Raw genomic sequence first — 21,098 nt, 5'->3', positions numbered from 1 at the left:
AAGATATCACATCCTAATTTTTACGGTGATGTTGTTTATAAAGCCCGTAAATTATCACCTGATTATAGCGAACTATACAGTATGTGGTTTCTCATTGTTGAAGGCTGTACAATTGTCTATAATTGCTTACTACCACTTCATTGTAACTCCACTGAATAGTTGTCTCATTGGCAATTATATCACATCTCCTCATTTTTATATTTACATATATGTCAGTTTTAACATGATCGATATGATTAAAGGAAAATTTATAAACAGTATATAGAATTTTCCATAATTCAGAACCATTCTAAAACAATGCATGTCTTTGGTACAAGTTTGCATAAAACAGATCTTTTATCAATATCAATAAAAAGTTTCTACCTGTCAAAAGAAATTCAAACTTCTTTTTGTCGTCATTTCAGCTAAGTTCTCACATCATGTAGAATCCTTAGTCTGTGCTCTGAACATCACATTAACAGTCCCTGCTTTTTTTCAGAGTCCTGGTCACATATTCTGAACTGTATAAGAAGAATTCATTAACCAGTATATATTACTGATTTATGGGTAATCTAATACAAGACATCTTTTGGTTGTTTATTTCATTTTTAACCCACATATTACCATTTCCTCTTTACAATAAAGCAGTTGTTTTCTCCTTAGTAATGTAAATGTATTACAGCAGTACAATGGACCAATTAAAAAATGGTAATGAATTGTTAGAAAATCTTATTTTGAATGTTACTGATTGGCTCAGACATCAGATATTAGGACACTAAAACTGTGCAACGTAATTCATGAAAATGGAGCAGCATTTCTGAAACGGTCCATTGTAGTATTATAAATCTAGCTGTCAGAAGAAATTTTCTTTTTCATAATGTACATGTGAATAGTATGATTCCCAGGTAATGTAGATTCTGCCAGGGTTGGTGAATCTGCTTCAAATGTTTCTAAACCAATCTCTGTGCACTCTAATCCCCATTTTAACAGTAGGTACTCAATACTTCTAGACGAACTGCAATGATAAATTAACATGAACGTCATAGACTAATTGACTTTAAACATAACTGAATTATTTAAATATGGTTGAATTGGCTCTCGCCGCGATATAGCCTTTTTGCCCTAAGGTGGCGTAAAGCAAACATCAATCAATCAATCAATTTAAATATGGATATATAAAAAGAAGAAGTCATATGGTATGATTGCCAATGAGACAATTCCAAGAGAACAAAGGCCTAGGATGTAAACAACTACAGGTCTTTGTACAGTCTTCAACAATGAGCAAAAGCTATCCCTGATAGTAACAGTAAAAGGCTAAGAGGAAAAAATATTCTTAATTCAAAAGAAAAAACCATAGCCTCATTTAAGCTAATAACATTAAGGATAAAAAACAGTTATGGCAGACAGCAAACATCATAAACCACCTCCTGTCTTCAGACAATTGTATATCAAACAAGAAAGAATAATGTTGTCAACAGACCATGAATTCCCTCTATTAAAAACAATTGAGACATTCTTATATGTTTTGGACTACTTCTTACTCTTAATTTCACTACTACAGTATGTTGTTCAATATAAGAAATAAATGTAATGTCCCATTCGAAAGCTTATCCAGCTCCACATGTCTCACCTGTTGTGTTGCTTATGTAAGTACAAATTTGGTGATAAGTCTCCTTTGGTGATGTCACATTCAAGAAAAAGTGGACAGGATAATATTTTACTGCAATTGGTACATATCCCTGGTCATCTGTGAAACAGATATTCCATAACAGGTTAACCAACTTGTAAGGACGTCCATTACATTTTCAAAGGGATGACTTTAACCTTATCACTTTAAACCCTTTGTTTAATCACTTCCTTGTCTGCAGTAACCCTCTATCAATGAAATCATGATAGAAAAATATATTGATTTTATTACAGAGGGTACTGTATAAATCAATTTTTGAAGACACTTCTGTTGATATAGCTACATGTTTGTATCTTTTACCTTAATGCTGTTTATCTTTCGCAGCTTTTAGTGCTTCTCCCAAAAGATTTTATAGATTAGCCCCTTTTTAATATATTGATCATTCATCTTGTTCTCTTAGAGCTTGCCATGTGGTGGTGTGATTGTCCATCATTGGATACCATAAATGGTTACATCTAAATGTCCATTATAGATAACTGGTGTTGCTGAGTTGCTGTGTATTTGACATTTACCCATCATCTGATTTTGTTATTTTGCTTGTTCTTTTTAACAGATAGAAACACTGCTTACCTTCTTTCTTGATAAGTACACCAAAACTCTGTACTTGGCCTTTTTTCCATTATAAATGCTACAGTAACTATGATGTCTTCAAAGTCTGGGAAGAATAAAGCAAATATATGTTTACTGTAAATTCAGAAATTATTGCAAGGTTATTATTATTGCGGAAAATGCGAAAGGGTTATAATCGCAATAATTTAAACTCGCATTTTGAAATTTTTATATGAATTAAACAGGATTATTCTCAATATCGCAAAATTTAAAATCGCATTTTAGTCTAAAATGACAAAATCGCAATAATAAATACACACAATAGTTTTTGAATTTACAGTTTTACAAATGTCATAATATAAAAATTCAACACTTTTCAAAGTTTGATACACATAAATTTAATCTGTCAGAATTATAACCCAAAACAGAATAGATATGTGTTCTATTGTAGCTGAAAACATGAACTTTTTTAAGTCCTCTGTTTTCCTTATATGACTTGAAATAAATACATGTCAGTCATATTTCACATCAGTTTGTAATAATGTTGTTATCCAGTTTCATCATCACCAAAATAACAATTTGAAATCTGCTGTATTCATTAAATAATTGGCCTTAAATAATTTATAAATTCATAAATATTTTTTAATTTAGATTATATATTTTTTTTCATTTAGAAAGAATGTTTCAATTTCTACCTCTATTACTAACCTTTAGTTTCAAAGAAACAGTCTGACCCTAAGATAATATCAACAGGTTGAAGATTTAGTAATTCTGGTGTGAACTGTCCCCATTTTATACCAATCACTGTTATATTGGACAGATTGTTTGAGTCACATGTTGCAGCACAATTCTCAAGGCATTGTGGGTAATCAGAACTATCACTGAGAATGACTGTGGCTCCACATTTAGCTGCTACTATCCCAGGAAGAGAAGTTCCTGCACCAATCTGTAATCCATAAAAAAAACTAAATGTGCAACTTAATATTATAGTTTGAATTCTTTACAGCACTATATATGACTATAATTATAATAAAGAGCAAATTGAATTGAATATTTCAATTTTGTTATCTTGATTTAAGGATAAAAATTGTTTTTTTTTCACCCATAAGTTATAAAAATAATAGTTAAAGTATGCATTTTATTGTATTCTATAGACATTGTACAAAGAAATATGTTTTTTCAGAAGAATTATGTCACTTAAATAGCCATCCATATATCAATAATGCAATTTATGCAAAATGTGATTCACCTGAAAAATAAAAAGATACATTCAAATCTCTTACTAATAGGTGGACATCATAAAATGGTGTTTGTTTTTATTTTCCCCCAAACTGCCTGCTGATAATGACAGAAATACAATGGAATGTCCTGCAGATAATGTAGTTATCTCCCTTTTCAGATTATTCATAGTGGCTATATTAATTTATATCACCTATGATCATGATGATAATGGCTAAAAGTATAAATCATGGATTATTTAAGTTTTGAAAATAACTTTCATTCTGAACAAAATATCAGAAATAAATATGTTTATGCTTTCCAACCATAAACCATCTTTTGCATGATTTTTAGGAGGAGTGGCACTTAAAAAAAATGTATCATCAATTACATTTTTTAAATTTCAGATATAATAGCTTTCTGAAAATGACAATTTTATCTTAGCCTAAAGGATTTGATTATGATGGAAGGGATATTTTTTGTCCTTTCTTGCAAAAATAGGCCCTTTCAGGAATATTTTTTGTTTTTAAAAATGGAGTACAAGCATGAACAGATAAATATATGATATACTTCCTGAGAATATTATTTTGGTGAGGAGGAATTTGCTCCATTTTACTTCTAAGCATGTCATGTGCAAATCAAAAGAGTTTGTTCTAAACCAAAAATTTTAGGACTGCAATGTGTACAGATTCAACATTTGATACTGCAGCTAGAAATACATTTGATTGTAGGGTCAATTTGACTATAAATTATATCTTCTCATATTGTTTTAAAAACATGTCTATTTAATTATTCTATACAAATATTTACAACATTTTTTTTCAAGTAGGGCATGTATTCTGCTTATCAGCAAATGGTAGCATTCACTACATATTTTTGAAATGTCATATAGGGTAGTTGCAATTGTGATAACACAGAATTTTTTTTCTTCATAAAAAAACTCTAAAACATAAAAGAAGAATACAACTAATATATTTACCTCAAGTACAGTTTTGCCTTTGAGTTGTGATCTTTGGTACCAGATATACTGTGCTAATACTGGAGAACATGGCCACACATACATGCCATAGTTACCATCAAGAACCTAAAATAAAAATTATGTGCTATATTTCTATTGAAATGTGACTGTCTCCCACATATATGAGGGTCTGTCTGTGGGGTAGGTAGCCAAAAATGAAATGTACACATGGTACACACAAATTTTAAAGAGACTTGAAGGGACCCTGCAGAGTTGATTTTACAGCAGAGGGGTTCTGGGGGCTACATAATGCCCCAAGACAGTCGGCAATCATTGGTTCAAATCCTGCATTCTAATCATTTCCCTGCACTTATTTTCATAAGCATCATATTGACCATGTTGTCTCCCAAAACACAAAGATTTAAACTAAGAATACAAACAAATGTACTTTATCAATAATTAGTGTAGGATCAGTGTTGGATGCAGAACATAACTACAAAACTTTAACCAAAGAGCACCCAAACTACCAATGTTAGTTTAGCAAGGGATGTTAACTTTTTTGTTATCCTTGTCTCAGATTTCATCGGACACGACAGGACTTCAATCAATTCGAACTCTGATGAAGGAAGAATTTGACAAGTAAGAAACCAATTTCCCTTGAATTTATACCAAGTAAGTCTAAGCTGAATCATTACATGTGATAATTCAAAGAAAAGAAGTTTTTGCTTACCGGTAACCAATTATAAATTTCTTAATTACAAACCAATTGGTATTACAGTTTTTTTTGTTTATCTTATACTTTCAGGTTTTTTGAGCTAGCAAATTTGTTTAAAAAGATGTCCTTGCCACGTTTCCTTTGAACAAATTATTCAACCCCTTTGAGAAATTAGAATATTTTTGTGATAGAAATTGTACAGAGGGCAGTTAATCTTTAGATGAAAATCAAAATTACAGATGCATATCTTCAAACCACATGAACCACTCTTCACCTAGTTGTAGTTAGTAGGTAAGTTATTTTAAGAAGGTAGCACATTCAGCAACAATAAAGCAAATCTTCCCTAAAGTCCTCAAACAACAATTTTAAAATAAAGAAATCATTCAATTTGGGCAAGAAATATCTTCAGTAGAATTCCAGACGTCTTTTCAAAAATTTAAGAAAAGCTTGCACAGATATTAACAGACTGTCTAATTGTGTGATCTTTACATAATTAATGTAATACTTTGCCTGTAGAATACAATAATTTTAAACTAAGTTCTCAGATTTCAATACACCAAAAATGACACTGTCTTTATACAAAAATATTCTTACTCCAAAAACTAAATACCACCAATTAGAAAATTCTCTCCAAAATTGTTTTATTTCTGTACATTCAAAAAATTTATGCTCTATAGTTTCTATTTCTTTACAACTGGCACTTTTTCAGTAGAATTTTTATTGAAAAGTGTTTTTTTATGAAATAATAGAGGAAATTCCAATAGATGAAACACTTAAGACCTAATGCTGTAGATGGTAAAGAATTCCATAATATGGTGGCTGTGCCATGGAAAGTTTTCATTATGAAAGCTGAATGGCCTGTCTCAAAACAAATGCATTTCCATTATTTTTTTTAACTTCTTTGAACTAAGGACAGACAGGGGTACTACTTGTACAAGTAATCTTTATTTACTTGAAGAAGTAAATAAAATATACTTATATAAGTTAATTATAATTTTTGAATAATCTCCCCTTAATTTTCTCAAAAATTTACTTGTATAAGTAAATTTTTTTTACAATCCCAAAAAAAATCTCAAGTTTTGAGATGTAAAATCATGCCTTTAACAATTTTTCTCAGGTTAGCTTATAATTTTTTATAAGAGTTCAATGTTTCATCTCATTAATTCAACAAAGAAACTGATTGTGCAAAGATCTTAAGTATTTGCGCAAGGCCTTCAAAAATTGCTCCTTGGGGCCTTGTAAATGAGCAGTGTTCTGAAGATAACAGACAAATGAGATTTTCATTGTCCATGAAATTACACTTACATGACTTAAATGATTAGTAAAGACATCTGCAAAGGACAGACAATTCAAAATTCTGTTAGAGCAAAGAAGTTCTAAGAATTCAAGAAAAGAAGATAGGATAACTTTTTTACTTGTATTTATTAAAAAAATCTGAATGTCTAAGGGACATTATTAGGCCAAAAATAATTTACCTATACAAGTAAATAAAATACACTTGTATAAGTATCCTACAAATTTACTTATATAAGTATATTAATATTTACTTCTTCAAGTAAATAAAAATTACTTGTACAAGTAGTACCCCTGACTGAAGGATGCATCGAGTGAACCAACACCTTCTAACTGTTCAAGCTGGTGAGTAATAAGGATGGATACCTGGAAGTATGCTGCGGTTGTCTTAAAACCTCGGGAAAATAATGATACACAAAGACAACAACAGTCAAGTCATCCTAGATTACTGCAAGGAAATTCTTTATTTAAGTGTCGAAACATGAAGACCAGAATAAAGGATTTCCTTGCAGTAATCTAGGATGTTGTTGTCTATGTGTATGTGTTGTTCACTCGATGCATCTTTAATTTTTTTCTGTGAACCCCTGCATCTAAACAATCCACCTTTGCCAACCAGCATTGTATTTGACAACTACACCGCATTGACAAAATAACGACCCCTTCCGAGATTGCCGAATTATTCTAGAAAGTCAACAATGAACTACTACCACTCAAAATCCAAAGAAGGCCACCGCAAATGTAATGAACTGCAGAACCGCACAATTTTATTATTTAAATGAACTTGAAACATGGATAGTGTACCACAACCGCCAAATGTAACAAATTCACCGCAACTTCCACCATGCATTACATGTGCGACTACCATACATCTTACAATATTCCCGACGCAATTGGAAGTAGTACCTCTTTCCGAGTGAAGCCTTTTGGAATGGTACGGAATGTCCTGTGAGGTGTTGTCCATTTTGGAAAAGATACTGACAATCCATTTTTAACTTTTACTTTCACTTTCATTTTAACGTCGTCAAACCTATTATTGTGACGTAACGTCTTGTTAACCTTTGAAACCCCATATGCACCGCATTTTATGTACTTCAGTATTGTTTCCTATCATTAAATTGTCATGAAGACGCCACCATTAATGACGAAACATGTAGACCAGAATAAAGAATTTCCTTGCAGTAATCTAGGATGTTGTTGTCTTTGTGTATCATTCTTTGAACTATTAGCTTCAACACTACAGTATTGTTTTTTTTATAAGACTAAATAAATATAAAATATTCATGTATGAATATGTTTCTTGTTTCAATTACCAATTAAAGTGTATCAGTGATGCTAAAGTAAAGACTTTACTAAAGTATAATACATTAGTCATGATTAGAGAAAAAAGGGGTGCAAAAATATAAAGAATTGTTATATAGAAAAATGGACTATAAATCAAAGAATAACAGAACAAAGAAATGAAACCTCGGGAATACAAACTGTACAGTTTTCTGAATTACTACCGAACTTGAAGAATTTCTCAATTTTCTGCCTCTTGGAACATGACATGCTGACGTTCTAGATAATGACATTTATATAAGCCAATGAAATAGTGTCTTTTAAATCTGTACCAGGTCAAATTATAGGTCGTCAAGGAAATGTTGAATATTACTAAATAAAATGCTGAAAGGTAAACTATGAGACTATAAAATAGATCTACAAATTTAACTACAACAAGCTCCCCCCATCCCCCCCACCAAAAAGTTAACAATTTGTCAAAACATACAAACAAAAATTTGTGGAATTAAAATTGCAAAGCTAACAAATTCTGAGTAACAAGGCAAATATAAATCACATTTACTAAAAATTTTAATAGGAAAAGGATCCAACAGAAACATTTCTACTACTTTTCCGTCTAGTTCTTTTATATGAATGGCTTGCGCTGGTTGACTTGATGTCCAGCGGCGTAAATGGTATCATTTAACAATCAGCTCTTACTGTGCATTAGCATTGTGACGAGAGAAATGTATGGGAAAATGCATGAATGTATATTAAGTTGTCAAATAACAAAATATCGTTTCCCACGATAATTGAATGCAAAACAAATATCATCCCTCTCAAAGGTTGTACAATAAACTTTCGTCCAGTGTCATATTAATTTAGAGCAAGACTAATGCTTACATAATATGAAACATCTGAATAAAAACGTAACGTATATAGTCAACATTATTAAGGTTGATCAGGTGTATACTGCCAGTGTATATCATGAATTATATGCAAATTTTGAAATAGGAGTGCTATAGACCACTTTCTAGATATGCCTTCACCAGAAAAAAATCGTCAATTATGCATGCCTTTATGACGTCATTTACCAGATAGAGAGGATTGCCTGTATCCCTGCACTATTAACGTTCATCAAGCGTCTTAGTGATCGTCATTGTGCTGGTTAAACTAGAAATAATGTTTGTTCCGTAGGTACTTAAACACAATTCCCTAATGACAGCAGTGCTGATTGTCAATTATAAGAATTTAATTTGCCAAATAATTCGTGCAATATAGCATCTTATTTTTGCAACCGCTGGCTCAACATGGGAAAGGAAGTGACGATGCCCCTAAATGATGTTCACTAAAACCAAAGTTTTTGACGGAAATGCAACGAACTCGTTTATTCAATTGTAACAGTTTTTACTAATACTGAATATTTTTTTATTTGATTCAATTTATTTTAACATAGTAATATAAGGGGAGATAACTCAAGATATTTGAAATTGATTAAGGAATGTTCAGTAAATTTACCTATTTCATTTTTGTAGTCTTGTGACCACAATTTTTTCATTCATTTTCTAAAATCATATTATATTAAGTGGTATCTTTATTGTGTTTAACATATAATTGGGGTTAAAGATATGGAGCATAAATCCTGGTTTGCAATACACTGTTGAAGTTATTGTGTAGTGGATTTATTTGATAAGCTTAAAAACATTTGAAACACGTTGCCATAGTTTAGATATATATTCCTATCATATTATAAAAGAATAGAGTTGTCTTCCAATGCATAACTCCAGAACACAGTTTGTCAAACTATTATATGATGCTTTAACACTTTTCACACATATATAAATCATTTTGTTATAATCATTATAATCATACACGTATATTACTATGTTTGTTATAATTTTATTTTTTTTCATCTCATATAATGCTCACAATGATAATTGCATGGTTTGAATTGTTCTGTCTTGTCTTGTAACATCCTGTTCATGCATGCACTATTTCCCACTGGACGCTAAGCATTCAAAGTTGGTCAGAAAGGAAGTTCCAATATTAGATACTGTGTGGCTGATTATCTAATTTATATGGTTCATATTTGAGAATTAAAAAATTGATGTAAGTTTTAAGGACATCTTATATTATATTTTCTGTGACAACTTAACTTATGTCATGTGATGACATGAATCTTTATGTAAATACATGGAGATGTTGAATAAACATCAATTAAACATCAACCTCACAACAAAAACATCCAACAATGTCTTTTTTTAGAACAAAGTATTATCGCAGCTCTAATATAAACTTCCTTGTAACATGACCCCAGTCCCAACCTAAATCCACCTATGAGCACCTACACCTTATGATCTGTTCTGAAAGGTCATTAGTCTGGTTGTGAATAAATTCATTAGATATGTTCTAAGATATGACACAAATACTAAACTCTAAACAGAAAAAAACATGGTGAAGAAATAGCCACAACCACTGACAGGATTCCTGATTTTGGACAGGTCCATTAGCATGTGGCAAGGTTAAGCTAGAACTGTTAGTTATCAACCTGATTTTATTTTGATAAGGAACAAAGGGAAATGTGCTATAGATGCAAATCAGTTAAGTTAAAGCAAATCAATTAATTAAATTGTTTTTTAGAGTTTTTAGGGAATGTTTGTTTGATTTATTGCCCTGTTGATATACACATTTTACATTCCATATAACTACTATGTTTTTCCTTTTTTGTAGGAATAAGAAGGTTATCACAGAATTACAAATTGAATTTGTGTCATATGTCACAAATGGCTGAATCTGCTGTGCAGGTAACTTTTTGTTTTTTTATTATAAGAACATACAAATTCCTTAATATGGTTTAAGTGCTAGCTTTTGGAGAAGCTTGTCTTAACTCATGAATCATTTTCTTTTGTTATCATTTCTTGACATTTATACTGAAACACATTCTGATTTTATTGATCAACTTTTAGTTACAAATTAAAAAAAAACGTTGACATGTTGTAAGACAAATGGTTTTGGATAGTCAAAGGGGAAGCTTTATGCAGTTACCTATACCAAGCAGGGTATTTGGACAATGTGTAAGGTGGTAACTTTGTTGTATGCTTTGTTTGTAAATGTGTAATTCTGAGGAGTTAGTTGTTGATGGTTGATGTGGTTTCTTGTTCTATGCTCTATTTTTTGGGTACTTCTATCTTTCTAGATATTATGGAATGTTTTTAAAGGTTGCCCTGTTTCAGAATTTTATGCTTTCAAATAATATTTAGTCAAAAATTCACACCTTAATGTTGTTATTGGTTAACAATGTACTAAACATTAGAAATCCAATTTCCAATTGATTGCTAAGCATTATTTTCATTTTGATGTACTAATGATAAATTTACAAACTATACTTTGGATTCTAAATCAGCAAACTACATACAATTTTACATGCTTCATTCTGTTCTAGAAATGAGTTGTTCCTTTTGCAATTATTATTGTAAACATTCCACTCTAATTATTCATGACATTTTATCTTAGTAATTGTTTTAATGGAACAGTTCAAAATTCCCTTTTTTTGCATGGCTGTTTGAATTCAGTCTCTTATTGCTTGACTCTATGTAAGCCGGCATTGAATACACAGGCACTTGTCTCAGAAAAAAAATTCCTATATACCTGTTATATTAAGGTATATAGGATTTTTTTTTTCTGAGACAAGTGCCCAGGCTGTGATTGAATATCATGAAATAATTAATAATTGTGAAGTCATATTAAAATAAAAGGAGTTCATGTAATTGCCATTGATACAGCAACCCACCTAAGCTCTCCAGGAAACTGATAACAAGAAACTTATAGATCATAGAGACTCATGATGAAAATTATAAGATGATCAACAGCTAAAATATATCATTTCAATTTTCTGATAAAAAAAAGAAACACAAATTATATTAATAATCATGATAATGTATGTTTGTGTACAATTGGAGTGTACTGTTTCTTAGGGTGCTATAAACAGTTTCGTATAAAAATTATTAAAAGTACAGTATATTTTTATTTCAATATAAACTAGAGAAAATTCTGATTCCAGTAATATCTAGTTTTATACAAGTATCTTTATTAACCATTCCACCACTAAGGGTCACTTAGGCATGGTCCCTTAAAATATGACGTCATAGAAAAAAACTGTTGATTGCACCCTTAAACACCACAAATTTTAAACCAATAAGATTCACATATTCCAAACTACAGCATGTGATCTGTATTAACTAAAATAATCTTATTTTTTCATTTATTTATTTGAAGAAACCAGTGGAAAGTTCAATTACAAAGAAATTAACAGAAGGACTTAGACCACAGCATTTAGAAGTTATAAATGAAAGTTATATGCACAATGTACCTAAAGGTAATAGGTCAAATTACAAGTAAGATAAAACATTTTAGTTTTTATACAAAACCAACATAACTGTAGCATTAGACTCTTGTCATGGAATGTTTTGAGAATTTCATTCTGGAATTTGGACATAATGGTATATGAGTATTGAAATTGGATTTAGCTTGTTTCACTGTTGAAAGCAATCATATATTATATCTAAAAGCTTTCATTTTGCATCCTCTTAGAGCCTTTGTTTCATACTGAAGAAAATAGGCAGTTAAAAATATGCATAAAACAAAGTACAACAGGAACAATCAGTTATACAGGTACTGAACAATACAACAGCCACCAGCACAAACTCCTAGAAAAATAGCTCAAACCTCCCCTTTTTACCTATTTAGACCGTATTTCATAGAATTGAAACACACAATTAAAACCAGAACACAGTGCTGCCACCAACAGAATAACAACTCAATTGAAAAAAAAAATACATCACATGATAATACTGCCACATTAGAAATCCAAAACATCAGAAACAACTGTGAACATGTTTTTATTTTTAGTGATGGAAAAGAAATTATTTTAAGTTGTTTATATTGAAATTTGCAAATCCTTGATTTTTTTGTGCATTTTTTTTTATATTTTAACCTAAAACTTAAATTGGTACTGTTAATGTTATTTATGCAACTTCAGGAAATACTACACACAAATAATGCAACTTTAACATAAAATACCAGAACTAATCAATGTGATAGTATTCCTGTTACATTATTCACAAAGAAAAACAACATCAGAAAATGTCTGAATTTATAATTGCAGTATCCATTCTGAAAAATTTATACAATTATTAGATACATTATTATTTAATCTTAACATGCTGTGAGTTTTGTCAGTGTATCTCTTTAAATTAATTTTTATCTGTACAAGTTCTGAAAGTCCATTGATATTTTAGATTTTGAGAGTCATTTTAACCTTAATGTTTCGTCTTTATATGTGTTGACAGGCTTTGTAGGTCTTGATTTTTTTTATATATTTGTACAGTGTGTTATGAAATGTCATTTTTACAATTATAGGATCTGAAAGTCATTTTAAAGTTGTGGTAATATCAGATATGTTTGAAGGTCAGCCACTAATTAAGGTTTGTGTTCAATTTTCTGTTAATTGTAAGGCTTATTAGCCCAGAAATAAAATACAAATGAAAACTATCTTCTGAATTTGTTTTGTAATTTGCAAAGTGTAACAAAAACACAAGTACAGAAAACCTATGAATGTGTAAATTTTTTCTCAAATGGTGAAAAATTTTGATTAAGGAAAATGTACATTACTGTAGTTCACTGAAAATATGTTGTGACATTTTTTTAAGTTAACTATCTAACATTTATTTTTGCAAGTTAAGTTTGAAAGCAACACAATAATAAAAAGAGGAGGAAAATTTCATGCAAATATCTCATATTTGTGGAGTTAACAACTGCTGCAGACTGAACTAGAAATATCAAAATAACTTGTACTATCTTCCAATTACATATTGAAATTACGTAAATGATATTATGAACATCAGTTAAAAAGAAAGCAAAGTATTTGATATGTTAAAAAAAAATGGAATATAGAGGAGAGATTTATAAATGTTCACTGGTATAGTTTGTAAAAATAATTTACTCATTGTCCACATTTTCTAAAAAAAAAAATATTTCATTTATTTTGTACCCCACACAAGGAAGTTGACAAGTGTAAAATTGTCGGGGCTAACTCAACTATCGTTATACAGAAAGAACACAACCATACAGTTTAACGTTTACTTCATATCTATTTCCGAGCTGCAAAGGCTACGTCCCGCATTGACGTCAAACTCCCGCGGTATTCTCAACATTCTTCGGGCCGCTAAAAGTAAATATTAAAATTAAATTACAATAAAGTAAAAATGAATGCAAATTACTGTCTATCAAATTTAAAACTTTAACTGAATAACTTTAGCACAGTCATAACTTCCAGATTAGTTATCTTCTAGTTTAATCACAATGAGTCTATCTCGTATACACAAATCACAGTATGTATATTTTCCGTGCACCTGTTCCTTCTTTCAATGAAATAGTATCATATTATAGGTTTTTGAAAGTAAGTCAATAAATCAAACATTTTCGTAACAGTCCATAATAAGTCACAACAGTTCATTAGATATGTATCATTCAGTCCATCTTTTAATATTTTCCCTGTTGGTTCTGCTTCCTCATCTCTCTCGATAAATCCGCGACGTGTCTGTTCCTTTATAATTTCTTTTAAGCCAAATTCCTCTGATTTATTCGAAACCAGTACGTTCAAGAAGCTGGATGTTGTAGACGAACGTAGCCTTCCTGGTTGTAAGGGTTCTGATAGCAAGTATTCAAGCTTTGACTTAACCTGCGATCGGTCCGTCTCCTCTTATTACTTCGTCTTCGATAAAGTTCCAATAGTAGTCGGCACCAATAAGTAACGATATCTCAAACTTAGAAGTGTACAACTTCAGCTCCTTCAGTTTTCAAATTCAATTTCTTCGCTAGATCATCTGTTAAAAAAGATCTTTGTGCACCCTCATCAAATAAAACATTCGTATCCATACATATATTACCTGACCATACAGGAGCTACAGCCGTTTTCAGTAGCACATTTGTACGTATCTGTGTCGATGAATGTGAAACTTTAGTATCTTCCTCGTTTTCAGTGTCATTTATAAGATTGACGGGTGTAGATTGAATCTGTTTATATGTATTGCTTGTAAGGGAGCTACCATTTGATTTTTATGGGGGGGGGGGGGGGGGGGGCTAGGATGAAATTTGAAAAAAATAGGCTGGACAGGAGTTTTGAGTAAAAAAAAAAGGCAGGATGAGACACTTTGCAAAAAAAAAAAAGGCAGGATGACAATTTAGGTAAAAAAAAGTCAGGATAAACTAATAAAAAAAAAGGCAGGACCGAATAGAGTGAAAAATAAAAAGGCAGGATAGAGATTACAACTAAAAAAAAATGCAGGACAAAATTTTTCATCCTAGCCCCCCCATAAAAATCAAATGGTAGCTCCATAATGAATGCTAAACCTTCGCTGTTAGCATTGCTACTTGCACTACATAGGCTGGAATGATGTCTCTGGTTGCAGTGTCGACACGTTCGTTTTGATTGACACTCATTAGCATGATGATTACCTAAACAACTAAAGCATAAATTATCACGTTATTCGATAGACATGCGAGCTTTATGATTACTAACATTGGTACAGTGTGCTGGTGCATGTATCTCTTTACAAAAAACACATGGGCTTTCCGTAATATTCCGGGGTTGGCTCTTCGCGTTGTGTGATGTGTTTTCTCACGATGATTCTGTTCCTGTGTGAAATGTACATGTAGATGCAGTTGCGAAATGAACGGTCTAAAGACTCGAGATATGTACCTGTATTTTGTCCTGCCTCCATGATTTGAATTTCATTCAATATGCTCCTTCTCAGATCTTTCAAATTCCAACTGGACGGTCCGTGTTCTCTGATTAAGTGTTGTCTGATTTCACTGGGTAACTTTCTCATGATAATCGGTACCAGTAAAGTTCCATATGACGTCTCAGGTTGTCAGAGCGAATCTAAACCTCTTACGTAGGCTTCACATCGGTCATAAAATAATCTTAAGCTTGACAAGGTGTACCGTGGTTGGGCAATATCTAAAAGAGCTTGTAAGTAGGCTTCCGTAATTCTGTGTGTTTGTCCGAACCGTTCCTTGAGTACATTTATAGCCTCCATGTAATTACCATTTGTAAGCGCAAATCCAGTTATCGTATTCAATGCCTCGCTTTCAAGTTGCGATTTCAGATAATTAAATTTCTCAATGTTTGTCAAAGTAGGATTGAAATGTACAGCAGATTCGTACGAGTCCCAAAACGTTTGCCAATCTAAATGTTGCCATTAAACTTCGGTAGTAATAACTTGGGTAAACGATGGTTACTAGTACTAGCTATATTTTGTGGAGCAATATGACCTGTATCAGAGCCATTGTAGCTTGTCTGTGGTTGAGCGGCGGATGAAGCATAGAATGGTGTTGCGTTTTGAAAGTTATCAATATTTGCCGGGTGGAAAGGAGGGCTTTCTACATTGAGTACTTGATATGAAGAGTGTGTTACATTGGAACTTGGTGTACAGTTTTGACCAATTTGTATGAAATTACGAAAATGTCTAAGTTTAGTGTCTAAATTATTTGAATACTCATCTGTATCTACTATTTCACTTTCAACGTTGTCTGAATCCGTTGCTTCCAATTAATATTGTTCGTTCAGTTTTTCCAACAATTTCTTCTTTTGCGTAAGATTATTGTATGTTGCAAGTAGTTCATCTCTGTCGAAGTCCGTGTTTTCCTTCGCCTCCTCTAATTCTCGGTAAAGTCTCGTCACTGCACTTCTATTTCCAGTTCTTATATTCTTTAACTTCTCCATCTTCGATGTAATCCTTTGGTTACGGCACCATAAATGTCGGGGCTAACTCAACTATCGTTATACAGAAAGAACACAACCATACAGTTTAACGTTTACTTCATATCTATATCCGAGCTGCTAAGGCTACGTCCCGCATTGACGTCAACCCTAGATACAATTGGTAAAACGCGACATCTTAACTCCCGCGGTATTCTCAACAAAAAGTTTTCCATCTTTCCAACTGTCAGTCCATCCTTCTGACCATCATCACTTTGTTTTTAAGATGCTCTGAAAAATTGAATGATGGCTTCTATGCATCAAAAACTGAGAGGAGTTTGTTTATCAGAAACAGATCTTAAACGGGGACCATTTTTCAGGAAGTGGACTTGTATAAAAGTATCCCTCATTAATTTTTGCATGGATTGTGCCTCTATTTTATAAGATCCACCTCAAATTTGTATTAAGGTTTCAACTCATCAGAATCTTTGATAATCTGAAAATTTGAAATGTAAACCATTTTTTTTGAGATGGGGAATTGAACACACATCCCACATAAATTCTTATCTATGGGATAGCACCTTTATTTTATGTTGGATCCACTTCAAATTAAAGTTCCATTCATTAAAACCACAGATGATTTTTACAACAAAGAAAATCTGAAATGAGGAACCATATTTTGTGGAGGGGTTGCAATTTCCCATATTAAATCTTGTTGCTGGGATAGCACCTTCATTTCTTCACAAATCTTCTTTAATTTTGTAAGCTGGTTTTCATTCATCAAAACCTAGGATGAGTTTATTAATCAGAAAAATCTTAAATGGGGGATCATTTTATTGAGACAAGGACCTCTAAAATATCCCATATTATTTACATTGTATGTTGGTCATGGGATACATGGACTTGCTCACTAAATCTTTCATTTTATAAACTGTGATAATCAGATTATTGCTATTTTATTAAAGCTTTCTTTGATCTCTTTATGTGACTATTTTCCATTTTGAGCTGGGTTTTTCTCAGTCAAGCAGAAAGAGAATACATGATGTTATAAACCTACATCATTTACCTTGCCTAGGAAAATAGCTGTAAACAGATTATCAATGATCTTTCAAACTCAAGGATGTTTTTCAGCTACATCACATTTGCGGGCTATCACCTTTTTGAAATTGTAGCTATGATGAACAAAATATATCTTTATAATTGAATCTTATTTTGTAGAGACATAGAATGATCAATGAAAACTTAGCAGACGAACTGCAAGGATCTGTGCATGCACTTTCCATAACTGTGAGTGTAATATTTAATTAACAAGGAAAATTAGTATAAATACACTGAATTTTGACATACAATGTATCTTCGTACTTGCATTGTATAATAATAGGAAAACTTATCTTATAAATATGCTAATTTATTGATGACTTGTGACATGAGTCATTCTTTGTTCAATTTGTATCTGTTAATATTAACAAATGAGGTGAAGGGTTTACCACTTGCTGCTAATGACATCTTGTTCTCTAGTTGTTTAGAATGATGTAGGAAGGGAATTGATCATAGCAGGGCGCTCATGCAATAATAATAACCATGATAATTATTTTTAGTGGTCTATGTATTAGTAGCCACCTAAATTTGAAGAAAAACCCTGTTGATTGGTCAGAGGAGAAGGTATGAAAAGAACCAAAATTTATTCCTTTTACAGTTTTTTTTAATCTGCTTTCCTAAGTGCTCATTCTTGACCAAACCTAAAACTTGTCAAAGGTTGTTACTGTCTGTAAATTTTATGTTTAGTTAGTACACAGTAATGTTGTCAGATATTTGGTAATTTCTGCTCAGTTTATCCATAAGTTGTCAAGAGTCAGCGCTTGTGATTATGTTTTAGTGTTAATGGTTGAGGAGACATATGATGACCTGAAGATGTCTGTTTGTTTTTACTTATGTTGTTTGGTTACTGTCTTATAGATTTTTACACATATTTCAATTTATATGCCTATAAATATGTATTTTAGCTAACCTAACTTAAAAGGCAATATATGAGCTATTGCTATCACTTGATGTCCCTCGTTGTCTTTGTTCATCTTCATCAGCCGTTGTCTAATACCTTAAAAAAAAATTCTCCTCTGAAACAACAAGACTCATTTCAACCAAACTTAGAATAAATGATCCTTAGAGTATCTAGTATACAGATTGTGTTTTTTATTCCTGTCAGTCAATAAACATGGCTTCCAGGGTTAAAAATAGAACAGAAGGATAAAATGCATTAAATGTCTTTATATCTTCAAAACTATAATAGATAAAGAAAATCTTACAGGGCAAAAATGATCAGTATGTGAAGATCTTCCTACTTCCAATTTTAACCAAAATTATCAGGGACTCCTTACAAGAGTTGTTGCCCTTATTTAGGGTTATTGAAATTCGTTTGTGCATTTGTCTATTATCTCAAAAACTGTTTTTTTAGAAAGGTATATACAGGAAAAGATAAAAATGATCATCAATACAAGATCTACAAAAATGTCAATATGACAGAAACCATTGGCTTTGAAACTTTTGCTTAGTTTACATGTATTATTTTGTGATTAGGTCAGTTTATGGGGAACCACTAGTGGAAGGTCAATGATATTTGGTATGCAGTTGTATAAGCATTAGCATATCTCATTTCCATGGAGATTATTTGGCCCCACCCCCTCAGTCATGGTCTATTGACTTTGAAACTTTTGCTTAGTTTACATGTATTAGTTTGTGATTAGATCAGTTTAAGATGAACCAGTTACGTTATGTCAATGATATTTGGTATGCAAATGTATTGGCATTTGCAAGTCTCATTTCCATGGAGATTATATAGCCCCAACCCCTTATCATGGTTCATTGACTTTGAAACTTTTACATAGTTTACAAGTTAATGTTTGTGTTTAGGTTTATTTAAGGGAACAACTTATGATAAGTCAATGGTATTTGGTATGCAGTTGTATTAGCATTGGCACATCTCATTTCCATGGAGATTGTTTAGCTTCAGCCATGGTTCATGGACTTTGAATATTTGCATAACTTACATGTTAAAGTATTGCTATTTTAATTTCAACATTTGCATTATCGAAATTACAAAAAGGCGAGACATATCTTTGTGATAGCAGTTTATTTTGCAATTAACCTCGAAAGCTATAATTTATAGTTAAAAAAGGTAGAACCTGTCAACTACAAAAATTATTAAAATACAATATCTACATAATACAATATGGCCAGAACGGTTAGATGACTTTTTCTGGGAGTTATTGCCCTTAAAAGAAGATTTTTTTTTACTGATTTTATAATTTTGCCCATTATCTAAAATACAATAGTAAATAGGTAGAAACTGTAATCAGTAAAAAGGATCATCAATACAAAATTACAAAAAGACCACTAAATAAGATCTACAAAATAGCAAACATAACTGGCTGCAATAAAAATAAATATCAAATGACATATTTTCCCAAGTGAGTGATTCAGTCTTATAAAAGAGGGACGAAAGATACCAGAGGGACTGTCAAACTCATAGATCGAAAACAAACTGACAACGCCATGGCCAAAAATAAAAAGACAAACAGACAAATAATAGTACAGATGACACAACATAGAAAACCAAAGACTAAGCAACACGAACCCCACCAAAAACTGGGGGTGATCTCAGGTGCTCCGGAAGGGTAAGCAGATCCTGCTCCACATGTGGCACCTGCCGTGTTGCTTATGTTATTACAAATCCGGTAAATAGTCTAATTAGGTAAGTAACATTCGTGAAAAGGGAGGGTATTGTAGTTACGACATAAGGAACATATCCGATATCATCTGTGAAACGGTTATTCCATAACAGTCAACCAACTCGTGATGGCGTCCGTAAAATTTACGAAGGGATGATTTCAACTTCACCATTTGGAACTCTTGGTTTAATAGCTTCCTTGTGAGCAGCAATCCTCTATCATGGAAATCATGATAGGAAACACAAGCCTGGGAATATCATATCAATTGGGAGATATATACTCCGTATGCAAGCCTCTTGTTTAATAATACTTTTGGTCTGCAGTGCTAAATATACATAAGTTTGAGCAGGTGTAATATTTACTTCCATTTATGCATATACCATTGTTTATAATGTCCTATTTGTAGGCAAAAACACCAAAACAATGGGAAGACTCAGGTCAGGTTGTTGGTAAATCTCCACCATGCCAAGGAGGTTCTGGATTGTGATGAAGGATGTGATATTTTGAAAAAAAATATAACAAAATGGGGTTTATCACACTATATAAACCTTTGTATGTGACAGATACTCAAATATTTAAATAAATGACAAAAAGAAAGAGAATAAAAGTATTCATAAATGATCATGTGTCATTTATAACAATATTGCCTCTGTGTAAAACAAATTAAAAGAGAACTTATTATATAAAGTTCTAATATCTTAAAATTCAGACATTTTATTATTCCAATTTCATGTTTTATTTTTTCTTCTTACCTTGATTTATACCTTTCCTTTTAATTCAGTATCTGTATATGTTTCCCTCACTTACGCATTTCCCTGCAATTTAGTATCCATCTTTGTTTTCTAAATATTTACACTTTTCTGGCAATTCATTTTAACTACTTGATAAAAGTTTCTCAAATATTTACATTTTATCTTGCAATCCATTATCTGTGATTGTTTCCCATATTTTACTTA

General features: G+C 31.8%; 2 protein-coding genes across 2 annotated transcripts; one reads left to right on the top strand and one right to left on the bottom strand.

Moving 5' to 3' along the window:
• Positions 1 to 526: 526 nt before the first annotated feature.
• Positions 527 to 7,959, bottom strand: LOC127709214 (histone-arginine methyltransferase METTL23-like). Its single transcript, XM_052214616.1, has 5 exons — positions 7,864 to 7,959; positions 4,413 to 4,517; positions 2,924 to 3,161; positions 2,237 to 2,321; positions 527 to 994 (listed from the first exon to the last, which is right to left on the bottom strand). The coding sequence occupies exons 1-5, from the start codon at positions 7,945 to 7,947 to the stop codon at positions 826 to 828; spliced, it is 681 nt and encodes a 226-aa protein (XP_052070576.1). The 5' UTR covers positions 7,948 to 7,959; the 3' UTR covers positions 527 to 825.
• On the top strand, positions 7,943 to 20,763 carry LOC127709216 (DNA-binding transcriptional regulator BolA-like). Its single transcript, XM_052214619.1, has 6 exons — positions 7,943 to 8,068; positions 10,387 to 10,460; positions 11,932 to 12,031; positions 13,075 to 13,139; positions 17,636 to 17,704; positions 20,549 to 20,763. Exons 1-6 carry the CDS (start codon positions 8,059 to 8,061, stop codon positions 20,627 to 20,629), a joined length of 399 nt encoding a protein of 132 aa, XP_052070579.1. The 5' UTR covers positions 7,943 to 8,058; the 3' UTR covers positions 20,630 to 20,763.
• The last annotated feature ends 335 nt before the right edge of the window (positions 20,764 to 21,098 follow it).

This window comes from Mytilus californianus, unplaced genomic scaffold (genome assembly GCF_021869535.1).
Source record: "Mytilus californianus isolate M0D057914Y unplaced genomic scaffold, xbMytCali1.0.p SCAF_7, whole genome shotgun sequence".
In the NCBI taxonomy this organism is placed as follows: domain Eukaryota; kingdom Metazoa; phylum Mollusca; class Bivalvia; order Mytilida; family Mytilidae; genus Mytilus; species Mytilus californianus.
Note: the sequence above shows the minus strand (reverse complement) of the source record. Positions and strands in the feature narration are given on the sequence as shown.